This window comes from Balaenoptera musculus, chromosome 9 (assembly GCF_009873245.2).
Source record: "Balaenoptera musculus isolate JJ_BM4_2016_0621 chromosome 9, mBalMus1.pri.v3, whole genome shotgun sequence".
Classification (NCBI taxonomy): domain Eukaryota; kingdom Metazoa; phylum Chordata; class Mammalia; order Artiodactyla; family Balaenopteridae; genus Balaenoptera; species Balaenoptera musculus.
In genome coordinates, this window is record NC_045793.1 from 65,460,714 (window position 1) to 65,478,056 (window position 17,343).

General features: G+C 32.0%; 1 protein-coding gene across 11 annotated transcripts in view; it reads left to right on the forward strand.

Annotated features, from left to right (window-relative positions):
- Positions 1–17,343, forward strand: part of PHF14 (PHD finger protein 14) — a 199,166-nt gene that overhangs the window by 84,373 nt on the left and 97,450 nt on the right. For 7 of the 11 annotated variants that reach the window (XR_005021223.1, XR_005021221.1, XR_005021222.1 and 4 more), the window contains exons 15-16: positions 7,739–7,789; positions 7,911–8,032. The exons of 2 other annotated variants lie outside the window; for them this stretch is intronic. Coding sequence is in view for 5 of the 9 variants with exons in the window: in XM_036863497.1 (XP_036719392.1) it covers positions 7,739–7,789; positions 7,911–8,032 (173 nt within the window). In the remaining 4 variants the exon portion in view is untranslated. Of the gene's footprint in view, positions 1–3,146; positions 3,494–7,738; positions 7,790–7,910; positions 8,033–17,343 lie in introns of those variants that run through there. 2 more of the 11 variants (XM_036863501.1, XM_036863503.1) reach the window with 2 other exon arrangements.

Here is a 17,343-nt window from a genome sequence, read left to right on the forward strand (position 1 = left end):
CTTATCCTATGTTACTGAAGTTTAACCCAAAGTAGCATTTTATTTCTTACCTATGCGAGTTTGTGTGATTGTAATATACTTAGGGATTTTGTTTTTCAAGTGTTACTACTGTTAAATGCCCCATTTCCATCTATAGGATGATAGCTTTAATAAATTCATTTAGTGTATACATTTGATTTCCACAGTGTTGAGTATTGTAGGCAGAATAATGCCCCCCTGCAAAGATATCCGTGTCCTAATCCCCAGAACCTGTTTATGTGTTACCTTACATGGCAAAAGGGGCTTTGCAGGTATGATTAAAGTTATGGACCTTGAGATGGGAAGATTAAGCAGTATTATATGGGCTCAATCTAATTACATGCGGACCTAAAAGGCGAGGACCTTCCCTGACTGTAAGTTAAGAGGGAGATGTGACTACAGACAATGGGTCTGAGATATACAGCTTCCCTGCCTTTAAAGATGGAAGAAGGGGGTCTTGGACCAAGGAATGTTGGCAATCTCTAGGAGATGGAATAACCAAGCAAACTGATTCTCTTCCTAGAGCCTCCAGAAAGGAATGCAGCCTGCCAACACCTTGATTTTAGCCCAGCGACACTTGTGGTGTATCACTGTGGTTTTGATATGCATTTCTTTGTTGGCTAATGGTACTGTTGATATTGTAAAAGAAAAAAAAAGGTGTAGCCCCTTTTCCCTTTCTGCTATCTATGCTGTGTTACACAGTGCAAAAATGATGTTCTAATTGGACTCTTTAACAAATGAAAAATGACAGAGATTGTAGATCTGTTGTAAAGCGTTAATTAATCCTCTGTCATTATTGCCATCATCCCTCAATTTTAGCTCATATGAACTAAGAAAGCAAAACCTAATGTGATACTATGATGAAGTTCTAGAAAAGTACTCTGAGGAGTAATTAATTGAAACATTATTCACATAGCACTATTTTATTTTGCTGCCCTTGTCACAAGTGTAATTACGTTTTTTTGGTACGTTTATTAGTTTAATAAATGAATAAACAGAGACTCTTTACATAATAAAGACCTGGTCATTTATCTTTAAATATTTAAACTTCTGTTACATGAATGCTAGGATAAGTTCAGATAGTAAAACTGGGACCAACGATTAGAACTGTGTTATATGGAACATGCTTCCTTGTTATCCAGAATACTTGAGGCTATATGACTAACAGGGATATTTTTGGAAGAGTTTTCTGCATTGGGTAGAGAGTATTATATGAAATAATATTTGATTTTAATTTTAAGATGCATGTGAAATAATCACGATTAAATTCATTTGACCTCAGTATGTTGCAGGTTTCTTCTTTACGTTTCTAGTCCAATAGCCATCTTTATTATCACAGTTACTCAGCAGCCTGGTTATCTAGGTACCTCATGCCTTCACTTAGAGTTCCAGTATCTTTTCTGGATCCTATGTTCAGTTATTTTAGTAATGCTTTTGCTACTGTCCTTGAGTCTTTTATCCTCTTGCCAATCTGAACTCTTTCTTTTTCCATTCCTCCCTGAGGGTTGCCAGAGTCACACGTAAGTGTGTTCCTTTGAGAATTTTTTTTCCAATTTGTTAGGCATTTTCTCCATACCCATCTTTAAGGTGAATATAGTTTTATATCATTATTAAGGGCATTAAAATTATGACTGATTCTTAAATTTAAGAACAGTTTTGATTATAGTGAGATTTTGAAAGATCTGAGCAGTATGTGACTGTTTTTATCCTTTACTTTAGTTGCACTTACCATATTTATAAATCATTATCCATCTAATTATTTGTTTGGTATCTGTAGCCTCATGGGCCTGAACCCAGGTGGACAGGAGCTGTCCTGTTCACCACTGTGTGTTCATTACCTACCACAGGAGGTACTTAGTTTGTATTTCACAAATGAGTTCTTTTCTCGTCCACTGTGGCTATGCATCTGAAGACAGTGTACTTTGAAAGAGTCTTTTTTTCTGGCCCTTTACAGTTAGGAAGGGAATTAGTCCCTTTCTCCTTGTACATTAATCATATTTCATTGGTGAAACTATAGAATTACTCTGAAGGTAGCCTGGGATACTTCTCTTTAAGTACCTTGTTAGACATTTTCTCTGCATTTTTTTTTTAAATGTGGAAACTTTTCACTTGCTTTTAGAGAAGGAAATTACTTTTGAAGAAAATATAAATTAGCTTAACGTTCCCTTTGAAGTTACTTTAAAATTGACCTTTGTACTTTTTGTCATATTTTCTAATAACTTTAATGTAACTTGAAAGCTTTCAGATTTTCTTTTCGTTTTCTTTTCACTCTATGTCATCTAGTGACTTTTCATCTTTTATACAAGTGCCAAAGGGACTTGTTGAGACTATCTTTCCATAGTCTTTTACACAGTGTATCATCTTCTACTCTCTTTGAAGTTGTCAGGTCTTTCTTCCTGTCTCATACATTTTTATATTGTTTTGTATCTCTCCTTTTTTGGGAAGATAAATGCGGTAAAAAGTCAAAGTACTTTTTAGCAGCTTTGACTGAAACCATGTTGTTTTTCAGGATGCACCTTTTCTTATAGATCATTATTTTGGAAATAGACTTAAACACATCGTTAATCTGTTTTCCATTTTATTTAACAGTATAAATCAATAGCCTGTTACAAGTGCAGTCTTCATTTGAGAGATAATCAAATATCCTAGAGTCTGCTTTCATTACGTTTATTTTTAAAATATTTTTTAGATGCTAGTTCAGTAGAAATATAGAAACGTTTAGATTCAGCCCTATTGAAATGACTAAAGTGTACTAGGCATTCATGATGCCCATGTCTTAATTTACTTGTTACCTTTATACTAATTGTTTTGATTAAATTAATGCAGTTCTGGGAAGAAAGGGTTATACATGGGGGCTTTCGATATTAGAGTTATTATTGAGTTTATTATCAGACCCAAGGTGATCTCTGAAGTACTAAACAGATTATATAAACTGTGTCTGTCACAGAACCTTAGAAGAAACCCTAGCAAAAATTTTTGTGGTGAACTAAACCATACTTAAGTCACTTTGGCTCACTTGGAAGAAATCCACTGTGGGTGTTCTTAGGTCAAGTAATCGTATTCAGAACCCAAAGGTTCCTGCTATGCTTTTTGCCTCTTGGAAATTCATCATTTTTATTTATTTCCAGGAGCATGGAATAAAGGGAACAAGGACGAGGCAGAGCTTCAGGATTTTACTTATTTTGAATATACCGTTATCTATGAGAAGAGTTGTATAGAAACATTTATTATGTAGAATGTATCTTTTTTATTTTTAGGCTTGTGGTTATTTTAATTTAGAGTGTTAAGCCAATTAGATCATGATATTCTTTTTATTTTCCACCTATTTTCCTAACCCTGTTAATATAAATTAGATTAGATAAAAATAAACTCTACAGCCAACTGACAAGAAGGGAAAATACTCATTTTGGGGGATCATCATTCCATCTGTTGTATGCCGATAGCCCAACAGAAACAGGTGGTGCTTTTGTTCACACTTTGTTTATATATATAACATTTTTCTTTTGAATATTTTATTAGCTTTAATATATGATTGTTTTCAATATATTGTTTTATAATTGGAAAACAAATACTTATTTTTTAAGGAAATATACATACTGTATATATTTCATTGAAGCATTTTGAACAGCTGCCAGACAGCCCCAACATTTATTCCTCAGCATAAATCTGAAGATATTTTAGCTTGACAGGTTTTCAAGGTTTGACTATTGTCCTAATTAACATTGAATTTGGAATTTTCTCATAAATAAGCATTTTCTCTTTTTATATATAAATTACATAGGAGGGTATCTTTATGATTCATCTAACCATGTATGGCTTATTTATTGTCATTTGTATAAATGTTGATTTGTCATCAAAAAGATAAGTGTTGAATTTAGAGAAATCAGTGTACAAATGAATATGTGAAATCCATCTTAGTGATGTCAAAGATGCTGAGACACTGTCTTTTAGTTTTAAATTTAGTTCATTTGTGAAATGAATCATTCTAACCTTGGAAAAATCGTCATGCATCTGACTTAATTATAAATTAAAACAACCCAGCTCTAAACAATTAATTAAACTTTGTTGCATGTTTTCTAGTCCAAGTGAGTGAAGTTATTGAAACATTTAATTATTTGTTTCAGATGAATAAGCTATTAAAATGATGCCTGTAGTTAAAAATGTTTTATTCTTTCCTAACTTAGATACATTGTCTCTAATATCATGCCACTCTTTGTGGATGATTTTATCACGTCCTGTTTTCAAGTAAATGTACCAAAGACAGATAAAGAGCCAGATGATCTAAGCAGCTCAGATTGTCAGTGTTCCCTAAGAAAATTAAGTTCTTAAAAACTAACAAAGAAGAAAAAAATAGGAATGTGTCAAGATTTGGAATGATTTTCAAACTTTCATTTACTTTTAACAGTTTAATAATTGCAAAAGGAAGCACAATTTGGAAATATACCTTCAATCATTTGAAATGTCTAGATAATTTATGTGTTAAGTTCTAAAGCACATACTTGTTAAATAATGTTTTTCCTTCTTCCACACCCTGTGTTCTCCCTTCTGCTTTATTTATCTTGTTTCTAAAATAGTGTCAGCCTCAATGTGTACCATGAAATGACAATCTGGTTACAAATACTTCTGTACATCTAAGATGGGGCAAGCTCTTTGATTATTGAAATTATTATTTGATTATTGAAATTTGTTGGATGAGCCAAACGTTTTTTTTTTCCTTTTTTCCATCGTTTCTCCCTCTTTTTAACTCCCCTTATATTTTCTGATTCATTCAGGGATACCATGTTTAAGATATCTTATCTGTTATGATTGTAGGCAAGTATGAGTTATAACAGTTACAGTTGCTGCCACTTCATTAAAACTAGAAAAAAACCCCACAACTCTCAGCATTTTCTTGGTTGGGGAACTTGATATTGTGAAACATTGTGTTTGGATTAAATCCTCTTATTTTCAGTTTTTGGAAATACTAGTTGTGTGATAAATGCTAAGGCTTGCTGCAAGTTATTTCGCTAATGGATCATGTTAGTCATTGTATGTATAAGGTACCAAATTGGATAGAATATAGTGTCAGTTTGAGGTATTGAGGTCTCCTCTCCATTGGGTAAATTGTCTCATTTACTTGTTTCAAAATATAAAAACTCTTCATTTACGCATCCCAGTGTTACAGTTTATTTACATATTCAAGTGAGAATAAGAGATTTGCTTTCTTACGATAATTTGCTCATCTCTACTTGGGATTAAATTATTAATCTTGGATTTGTCATGCTAGAAAAATCACTGAATTGAGAGTTGAGAGACCTGGGTTAAGTTTACCTCTGTCAGTTATCAGCTGTGTGATCATCAAGTCATTTCCCTGGCCTGCTTTCTCAGAGCTCTAAGATGCTATAATTTCATATTGCTTGTAACAACTATGATTTTCTGGCTAGAATTTGTTTATGTTGCTTATGTTTAGTTATTTAAAATTACTGCAGGAACACATCAATGATTACCTTTTTGTAATATTGATACATGCATTTAAAATGACTGTTTTAGAAAATTATATGTTTATTCATTTAAAAATATTACTTTAATAAAATATAATAAAAAGGAATTTATAAATGCAGAGGTATGTAACTATGTCATTGTGTGATAGGATCATTCTCTGGCATTATGCTTTATGATGCTAACTGCAGTATGGGTTTGAAAAACTTCCAATTGATGGAATCAAACCAGATGTTCAAAGATTTAAAGTATTAATCAGAAATGGTAAATAATTATATATCTTCAAAAGAATTGAAAACATGGACTTGGAGCATTCAAGTACTTTCATGAACTTGGAGCATTCAAAAACTACTTCAATGATTAGATGATTCAAAAACTAGATGACTCAACAAAAGATGGGTTGAATGAAGAGAAATATGGAAATGTGTGAAGGCCTTTTGAGCATTCTTTAGATGTTTATAGAATTAAAATAAGTAATTTGAATATTTTCCCTTTGATATTGGTTATTAATTTTGATCACCTTTTTGAAATGGATGGCTATATGCATAAATTATGCAAATTGAAAATAGATTACCAGAGAAGGGAACAATAATTTACACTTTTTGTCAGTTGTTTTATCATTTGTATTATCTAGCATGTTCATCTGTGAGTTTCAATCGAAACACTTATTATTTATTTTAATAAAACAAATTTATTGAACTTTTACGTAATATATATTGTATTAAGTTTGAGTCTAGAAAGATGAGTATGACATGGTGCTTACCAGTTTTGGGATAAATTGCACTGGGGGAGAAAAATTGAAGCATGAGGAAAGAAGTGTCACAGAGGGGAAAGATGATTATACAAAGGGTTAGGCATAAGGTTTTAATTAGAACTTGGAGCAGTGTTGTCAATATTAAGGGCTGTTTTCAAACTTTAATGTGTGTATGACTTACTTGGGGATCTTTTTAAACGGCAGGTTCTAATTCAGTATGTTGTTCCGGGCATGAGATTCTTCATTTCTAACAAACTCCCTGGGGATGCCAGTGCTTATGAACCATGATTGATATTTTTGAGGAGCAAGGCTTAGTACTAATTCTTTGGAAGTAAGAATAGATGTAGGGCCTGCATTTAAAACTTTTTCCTAGTTATAGTCTTACTTTTTCTTCCTTATTTCTTCCATAATGTAATTAAAACATACTGATTGGCAATATAAATGTAAATGAATATGTAGTCTATAAATTTACTTATTTTGAACAGCTAATTCAGTCAACTCTTGGTTATCTAGGGGCAGATTAAACAGTGCAGTTAGCCTGGGTACTGAATAACAAGTGACTGGGTATTGTAGAGAATTGAAATGACAGTAATTTAGAAAAACATTAATATTTTTTATATTGGACAGCAATTCTCTTTAGAATTATTTGGTACCTACTCTAACGTGGGAATGTTCTTTGATCTCAACAGTGAGGCAAAGTAATTTTGGAGAGGGGTGCCTCCTTTTTCTTCCAGTCCCTCTAAAGAGCAGTAATCTTCACGTGGGGATTATAAACCTCCAGAGGCTGTGCTACATGGGTGGAGATTTTTAACATATTGGCTGCAAATCCTATTGTACTTATATTACTTTCAAACATATGGATGTCATCTTTCAAATAGGAAATGTGTTCTGAAATACAGGATATAAATTTTAAGTAAATAAGCTTGAGTCACTTATACCATGTTTTTTTTAGTTAGTTTTATTTTAACTAGGATTGGGAGACATCTGAGACCTTTGCCTCCCACTTTTTTACAGCTGTTAAAGATTGTTTCTTTATGTTATTCAAACATGTTTGTGCACGCACGCACGCACACACAGAGGCATGCAACAGATGTGAGTCCAGGTTTAGCATTTTAGCTCTAGAAGTCGTGTAAGTTATGAAAATTTTAATGTTCTGCATAAATCATCATTGTGTGATGTGTATGAGGTGTTCAGAAATCTTCAAGCTAATTTGTAGAACTTATTTTTCTTATCAGATACCTGTGTTATTTAACAGTAGAACACTGTCACTGTAGAGTGTGTTTAATTTGTCATGTGTTTATTTCCTCTGACATAAATTGTAATAAAGTGCAATAGAGCAGTGCAGCATTAATTAGAAATGCTAATTTTCCAAGTGCTTAACCGAAGCAGTAACATTTAACAGAGAAAATTTATTTTTATTATTAATTAAACATTAGATATTTTTGTGGATTTTTCTTTTTTTTTTTTTCTTTTTTTCTTTTTTTTTAGAGAACCAGAGGACGAAAACGAAGCTTCCTTCCTGAGGAAGAAAAACATGAGGTTGGAATAAGTTAAGCATATTTTACACAATCTAAATTTGAGAAACTTTCTTGCTTAAATTTATTTCTGTTTTCCTCATATCCTGATTTTATGTTTTGTTTCATCCTCCCTTGTATGGCAGGAGAGAGTTCCTAGAGAGAGGAGACAAAGGCAGTCTGTGTTACAAAAGAAGCCCAAGGCTGAGGATTTACGAACTGAATGTGCAACTTGCAAGGGAACTGGAGACAATGAAAACCTTGTCAGGTAAGCTGGATGCTGAGACCTTGTCTTTGGGGGATTAAGGCTCCATCTTCATCATTTTCTCATCACAGATATAATGGGGAAAACAAATCACAGCGTAGGACCTTTCTTAAAGTCTTATTTCGTGGAAACAGTACTTCAGAAACAGATTTCATCCAGTTAGTAACCTGCCACACATGGTTATTCTCTGGATTTAGATGTAATTAAGAGTGATTATCTGGACTTTGCACAAAAGAGAATTAATTATCCATTGACAAGAGAAGTTTACCATGCTCTGCATATAGAGGCCACAAAAATATATAATTTGATCCAAACCCTTTATGCTAAGATTATTATGTTTTATCTCATAAAACAATAAAATTACTAAGTTCTGTTAGCATATTATAAAAGTTGAAGTTTATTAGCGATAATGATGACAGATAATTTTTCTTGACAAGAACTTCGTTAGCACTTATCATTTTTCAAAACAATGTGTTAAATGCTTCTCTCTTATGAAATAAAGAAAGGTGAAAAGATGGCCTAGATAGACATTTTTTGTTTTTTGTTTGGTTTTCTTCTTTGCTTCTTTGTTTTGTTTTGTTACTTTTTTTTTTTTTTTAAATCAGACATAATTCTAATCAGGAATCTCAGCTGATATGGCACAGTGGCTATTCCTGAGGGTCCAGAGACTGCTAATTTTAGCCATTTGCCTCTCTTGCTGAGATGAAGAAATTGCTCAAAGCCCTGGGTGAGATGAAGGAGTGGGGGGGTGATCAAAAGGAGACCTCATCTAAATAAAAGAGGTATCCTCTTTCAAAGGACAGTGACACAAAGAATCTTTTAGTATGTTACAGGAACGCTTTCTGATTTCCTTCAAAAATTGTCTTTTGATAAAGCCCTATTAAACTAACTCATGGCACAGAAATTAAATGTTTCAAAAAGAGTAAGTTGATAAAATGCATATTAGTACTGTTACAGGATTTTAAATATTTGCTTCCAAAATGATGTCATTTATTTGTCATTAAAAGTATAATTTGTTTGTTTTAATTCCTCAAGTAAAGGCATGTGGTTTTAAATTTCATGAGGTTTTTATACCATCATTGAGGAAGGTAATGAGAAAGTAAAAATTCCAGTAAAGAAATACAAAGTGCTTCAACAAAGTTGAGAAAGTCTATAATATTAGGCCACTGTTTTTTGAAGTAGTTTATGTAGAATATCATGAGAGCTCTCCTGGAGGTTAAACTCATTTAAGTTTAAGGTAAATTAGTTCTAATGTCAGAAGATACAAATGAATAATTCTGACTGCAACATAATTTTCTGATTTCTGTAAAAAAAGAAAGCATAAGCATAACAGTGGAGTACATAAAACAACAAAACAACGAAAATAAATAAAAGAAAAAATTATAAAAACAATCTTATGTAATGAACAAAAATTCAGTCTAGAAGAAAATTCCCACGGGGGTTGAGGGTGGCATTATAGGGCATGATCATTTTGAAACAGTAGTTAAAAACTTAAGAGACCTGGTTATACTCTTTAACTACTTAAACCTATGTAAATATCTACCTCTAATTTATTTTTTTAAGATAGTAGCTTGATTCAGGCCTTGTTGCTATAGGCCCTATATGTTTTTGCCAGGTTTTTATTTTATTTTTTTGGTCATGTATTTGAAAGAAAGAACCTAGAAAATAAATACAATTTTATTTTAAAAGCCACTTAATACAAGAGCATCTCCAAGACATTGTATTATATAGTTGTTTTTAAAAAAAATAGGTATCATCTTTCTTTGATTCTTGATAAGATTTTTAATTAATATTAGCCTTTCCTCTCATTTATTTAATTAGTTCCTGTTATAAAATTTTCATCCTAATTGCATTATAACTTTCCAGTGTCTGGGATTTTTGTGAAAGTCTCATGAAAGGTAAAGATATTTTTGTTACTCTAGAAATGATGGTTAACAAAGTCTTTTTCCTTGGTTTTGCCTTGTTAAGAAGATAACATCACAGATTTTATGCAAAGGTTTTAAAGAGGTTATGAAGAGGGAATTAAATGTTTTATAAATATTATATATTAATAACGTTTCTGAGGATAAAACAAGCTGGATATAAAGCAGTGCCATCAAGTGTTTTATGGTTATAATGTGACTGTTCTTTAAATATATATATATATATATATATACACACACACACACATACACACATTCAGTTTAAGCACATTGCTCTTGGGATAAAGAAGAATTTTATGTAGAATTTCATGTGTTTAAAAAGGTACTCTTATAAGCTAATATCTGCCATTTCCCTTAACATCTCTTTTATTTAGTAATTGGCACCATCATTGTTTGCAAATCTGCCCCAAAAGCCCACACTTTTATGATTAAGTTGCATCTTAAATATTATATATACACGCTATTTTTAACTTTATTTTAAGACATTTTAAATTACACTTTATTTTCCCTAAAGATATATTTCAGTGCTTGATCATTATACTTACTTTGTATGTCTATTAAGTTCTCTTATAAAATTAAACTTCTTGGATCATAATTTAATTAATTTACTTAATCTTCTATTGAATTTACTGTATTTTCTCAAGTTCCTTTGAACTAATGTACATGACTCTTTAGAATCAGCTGTTTAGCAGTTTTGATTTTGAAACCACACTTCTCTATGTAATTCAGGCTGTATAAAAAAGTTTTCTTATTTTATTCCTTTCTTTTTCAGTTATTTGTATATATGTATACATTAATTTACATGTATAATTTTTTAATATCACTAGGAAATTGCATTCAATTTATCAGTTAACTGTAATAATAGGTTCCAAATGTTATTTTCTGTTTTGTCTTTAAGTTTTTCTCAGGCCTTTGGCAAGTAATTTAGTATTTCTGGGTCTTAGTTTTTCCCTCTGTTGTACATGATCAGAATTGTACTATGCTCCATTACAGGCTTTGTGAGTAATTCTGTATGAAATAGTAGGGCAGTGGTATTACTTAGTAATTTAAAGAATACATATATGTGGGCTCTGGAATAAGGGTTCCAGTTGGTAAATATGATACAGTAATAATATAAATGCATATTTTTTACTTTTCAGAGAATGTGCATGTTTTTGTATATAATTATTCCTGCAATATGGAGAACAAAAAATTTGAATTTGTTGAAACACTTTCCCTAAAATGATTAGACTAATAAACTATTTCCGCTAAACATGGGAAATATGAAAATTACCACAAGGTGTTAAAGAGAAAGATGGTTTACAGTATCATATGGATTTAAAAAAAAAAATAGTGCTTCCTTTTTTTGCCATCTACTTTTTAAACTTAATTAAAATTTGTCTGCAAAGTTTCCAGTTGAAAATATATTCCTTTATGTTATTTAGTGCAATTAAATGCTAAAGGCCAAATTGAAACTGTCTTCGAATTGTGAGGTCTTTTGGGGTATTTATCTCTTTGCTGTGGATGTTCATTGCTGGAGGTACTTTTGAGCCCTTAGTGATACCTTGGTTTTGCTTCCACAGTTCCTGGGACATTTAATGCTCAGTAAATGCTTGGTAAATGAATGAATGTGCTACATAAGTAGTGACTGATTATTCTTTGCTGAATTAATAAAAAAAAACCTTTTACTATTATAATTTATTCCTAGAACAAATTGGTCACTCAGTATAAGTATTTGATGAAGACATTTAAAAGGCTTAATAAAGGAGGATGACTTTCATGTCACTAAAGAATCGTGGGTGAGTTTTTTCTGTGTATTAGGTAAAGAACTAGGAATCACAGATTTGAGATTAGTTGATACACTGATGTGACAGTAGAAATGATTCTTCTTTTTGAACATACTTAATTTTCAAAAGGTAGATTTTAGAGGTAGGTAGGCTTTTCTCCTCTATAAGTCTTTATCAAACTATCAAATTAGGAATAAGACCAAACTTTTAGGCCTCAAATTTTATCTTAACTGTGTATACTCATTGTGACACATTTTATTACTTAATGGGAGATAGGAGGGAGCAAAAAGGTCTCCTAAAACTAAGAACCTTAAAATCCATTGGTCCTCTTAAATAGCATCTTTAATTTTTATCTTGTATTGTGGCCATTACTTAGAAGTAGTGAAGGTAGGAGATGATCTATGAAGCTATTTTACTTTTATAGCTAAGTCCACCATTAAATGTTTGCTGTATTCTCTTCCTTATTTGAAGATATGGCAAATTATATCGATATTGAACCATTTTGGTTACAAGGTTAGGATGTTTGTTTGGTCTGTTAACAATGTTGTTAGCACTTTTATTTATTTCGCAATTTAAACATCTAGCTTCTGAGTGCCTTCCCCAAAACCATATGGAGAAGGTGGTATGGAGGCTCTCACTGGTATGGAGGCTCATAGATTGCCTGGGTCATAGAAAGGGGTGTTTTCTCCCAGAGATTTGATTAGACCAAGAGAGCAAGGTTTAGTTGTAACTTTAGTTACTGTGTTCACAGAACATAAGATCACTTTAAATAGATTGTTTTAAATTACTTTAAAAAAGTGAAACCTAGTTTCGTTTCTTTTAAGAACAATTAAGATTGCATTTGATAGGTTGCTTAAAACAAATAGAATGACTTATTTTATTTTGATTATACACTTACCAGTTTACTGTTTCTTATGCAGTTTATCACATAATAATCACTCTAAATGGTAAAATTTGCTTATTCATGTAGGAATATCAAATGATTGTCAAGTGTTGGTGCAAATGTATATTATTTATACTTATAAATTAGAACTTAGAAACAAATAGAAATTTTAAAATGATTTGTCATCTAATAAATTTCAAATTATTAAAAGCATCTCCTGCACAAAGACATTTCTGGCTAATCTTCTGTTTCTTTTCCTTACTTCTACCAACAATTTCAAGGATAGGTTTTAGGTTTTTGTTTTGTTTTGTCTTGTAACCCTGAGTCAGTGATGGGTATAGTACAAATTACTGTATTCTAAAGGATTGTTTCCAAAGCTTAGATTTCTAATATTTCTTTCAATTATGTGTGGTAAAATATATCCCCTCTTGTCACCCTGATGTCCTGTGTGATATACCTCTTTCTTCAAGTTTCACTGCTGTTAGCTCTGGAATATGTTTCACTTGGCTTTTCTCTCTTGAAAGTATGACCATCTTAAAGGCAAGGTCTCTGTTTTACTTATCTTTACAGCTCCCATGTTCTTACTCCAAGTCACTGAGCAAGGATCGCCTCCCCGTGGTGGTTAGTGGCTTACACACTTCATAGGAGGTTGCGTTAAGCAATCATTGGCCAGATGTTAAATCTTCCTAATTTTTATTTTTAATATAAAATAGATTTAAAATAAAAATCTGATCTAAAAATAGATTTAATATAAAAGGCAAAGATAAAGTAGCATATCAAGATGTCTCAGAAAGCATATAGACTTCTTGTAACCCATAGCCTGAGGAAATATGCTGCCTAATTCTTTTAACAGGGTTCACATCAAAAGGGAAGATAAGTATAGCATTCTAAATACAAGCTGATGAAGGAATTATTTAGGAATTATTAGGAATTATTAGAAAATTTAAACAAAGGAATATAATTATGACCTGAAACTTTGTTTTCTTAGATTTTTAACTGTTTAAAAAACTTTTACATTTATGTTATTTTTTAAATAAGCATTATAAGAAATAGTTTATAGAAACAGCTTTTCAATGAAATTCTGATATGAATACCAAACAATAACATCATCTAATGCTTAAGTAAAATTGAAATTCAATAAAATTCAGAACACCTATTTCTGTCACATTCTGGAGGGTTTAACATAATTATGTCCCTATTTTGAGACAATATTTCTAAATTTTCATTTTGTTTAACAGTTTATTTTTAAGCTTTTTGATTTAAAAACAATAAATTATCAGGTCTACTTTAGTTTTGAATGTTTATTATAGTTTTTGAACACCAGGTCATTTAATTGTATTGACTTAAAAAAAAAAAAAAACTAGTTAATTGAATCAGCTTAATACCAGAAGTAGAACTCTCTAAGAATGCCAATATTTAATATATGAGTAATGCTAGAATGTGTGAAGAAATCAGCCTGAGCATTAATAAACAAAAGATATTTTTCTTTTTTTTTTTTTTTTTTGGTCAAAGATAAGTAGGAAAAAAATGCAAATATTACAACTATTTAAAGTTTCATAATGTATCACCCTTCCTGATATGTTTTTTTAAATAGGTATTTTGACAAAATATGATCTTAGTAATTTTGGTATAGACAAAAAAAATTAAAAATCAAGTAAGAAAAATGGCTGTATCTACATAGAAACGTAATTACATGTGCTTTGTTTCAGTGTTTTTAAATCCAGACTGTGTAAACTACTTAGAGAAACAATAATTCAACTTCCCAAAAGTTGTAAATTCTGAATTGATGATGAAACAAGCTTAAACAGTTTCATGGAAATATTTTTTCAATTATTAAAGTGTATTTATAAATTGTCTTGTCTGATTTAGGTTTCAGGACAATATATTTTCCTATTTGCTCAAGCTTAGAATATATAGGAAGTAGTTTCAGAATTGCCAACCCAAACCACGGCAAAAATGTGAATCTAAGTTCAGTAGTTGTTTGGGTGGGTGTGTGTGGTAAAAGTTACATACAATGAAATGCATAAATGTTAAGTGAATAAATCAGTGAATTTTAGCAAAAGCATGCACTCATGTAACCCCCATTTCTATCAAGATATAGAACATTTTCATTACTCCCCAAAAGCTGTGCCCTTTCCTGGTCAGTCCCTCTTCTCAAAGGCAACCACTTTTCTATTTTTTTCCCTTATAAGTTGCCTCTTGTAGAGTTTCATATAAATGGCATGTTCAGTATTTATTTGATGTCAGCCATTTTAATGAGTGTGTGAGGGAATCCCACTGTGGTTTTAATTTGCATTACCCTGATGTATAATGATGTTGAGCACATTTTCATGTGCTCACTGGCTATTTGTATGTCTTCCTTTGCGAACTAATTCTTTTGCTCATTTAAAAAAAAATTGGGTTGTATGTTTAGTATTGAGTATAGGAGCTTTTAATATGTTCTGGATTTAAGTTTTTTACAAATACATGTTTTTCAAACATATGCCCCTTATCTATGGCCTGCCTATTCGTTTTCTTAATAGTGTTAAAGAGCAGAAGTTACTAATTTTACTAAGTCCAATTTAGCAACTTTTATGATTATTGCTTTTGTTTCCTATCTAAGAAGTCTTGGCCTAGGTCCAGGTCACAAAAATTATCTCCTTTGTTTTCTTCTAGAAGCTTTATGATTTATCTTTTATATCGAGATATGTGATTCATCAGAAATTAATTTTTATGGTCTCAGGTAGAGTTAAGGAAGGTTTGTTTATTATCCCATGTGGGTTTCCAGTTTTCTAGCACCATTTGTTGAAAACGCTTGCCTTTCCACATTAAGTTGCTTTGGTTCCACTGTTAAATATCAATCAACTTTTTAAATGAGGGTCGATTTCTAGACTTTGTGTTGTGTTCCATCAAGCTATGTACTTTTTCTGTGCCAGTACCAGTTGTCTTGATTCTTGAGGCCTTATGGTAAGCTCTTTTGTTTTTCTGGATCCTTTGCATTTTCAAATGAGTGTTAGAAAGAGCTTTTTATTTTCATTAAAAAGAAGAAAGTCTGTGTATGATACCAAAAAAGCACAGGCAACAACAGCAACAACAAAAATATATAAGTTGGACTTCATTCAAAATTAAAAATGTTTGTGTATCAAAACAATCTATCAACAGAGTGAAAAGGCAACCCACAAAATGGGAGAGATATTTGCAAATCATATATCTGATGAGGTATTGATATCAAGAGTATAAAAAGCACAACAAATCATCCATAGCAATAACGAAAAAACCTGATTAAAAATGAGCAAAGGACTTGAATAGACATTTCTCCAAAGAAGATATACAAACGAGTAATAAGCACATGAAAAGATGCTAAACATTAATCATTAGTGTAACTCAAATCAAAACCACAATGAGATACTGCTTCAGACCCATTAGAATGGCTGTTATTAAACAAACAAACAAACAAAAATAGAAAATAACAAGTTTGGGGGAGGATGTGGAGAAGAAGGAATTTCATTTCTGAGTATATACCCAAAAGAATTGAAAGCAGGGACTTAAAGAGGTACTGTACATTCATATTCATGGCAGCATTATTGGCAGTAGCCGAATGGTGGAAGCAACCCAAGTGTCCATCAATGGATGGATGGATAAACAAAGTGTGATATATGTGTATGGTGGGATATTATTCAACCATAAAAAGGAAAGAAATTCTGACACATGCTATAACATGGATGAACATTGGAGACCTTAGGCTGAGTGAAATAAGCCAGTCACAAAAGAACAAATATTGTATGATTCTACTTAATATGGGATACGTAGTCAAATTCATAGAGAAAGAAAATAGAATGGTGGTTGCCAGGAGCAGGGTGACTGGGGAGTTAGTGTTTAATGGGTACAGAGTTTCAGTTGGGTAAAATGAAAAAGTTCTGGAGATGGTTGGTGGTGATGGTTGCACAACAGTGTGAAAATACTTAATGCCTCAGAAATACACACTTAAAAATGGTTAAAATGGTAAATTTTTGTATATTTAACCACAATTTTTCAAAAGAAGCCTACTGGGATTTTGATTAGCTTTGTGTTGAATACATGGATGAATTTGGGGGAACAGTAACATCTTAACAGTATTGTTTTCTGATCCATGAACTAGGTATATCTCTACATTTATTCAGATTTTCAAATATCCATTATTTTTTCTCATTGGATGTTTTTGTAGTTTTCATTGTAGAAGTCTTGTATGTCTATTATTAAATGTATTCCTAAGTATTTAATGTTTTTTGATGCTATTGTATAAGAATAAAATATGATTTCTTTTAACTGTTTATGCAAGTGTTGAGAGCTACCAGGAGTTGAGGTAGTCAATTAGGATCACAAGCCAAGCTGAAACTTACAATTAAAATTATTAATTTGTTGCAGTAGTATAAGCAAGAGGCCAAACAGGAAAGGTTGCTGGTTCCCGGAATGTTCCATTTCCCCCCACTAATAAGGGTCTAGTGGATCAGTGCCAAAATGGGGAGCGGGTGGGGCATTAAGGTCACTACTGAGGCAGCCTGGACAGAAGGTCCTTGCTGTTTAATGGACCCAGGGGCTGGAGGGGAGGAAAAGGAGAAGGGGTAGGCAGTAGAAAAGTGCTGAGTCGGTGGAGCAAAGTGTCTTTAAGACCCCTCAATGAGGAGAGCTTGGCAGAGGTGCACAAGCAGTCTTTCAGTCTGGCTTTTCCATCCCCGACGGAAAGAGGCCTCAAAAGTTGGATCAGCCTTACAGTCCTGGGATAAA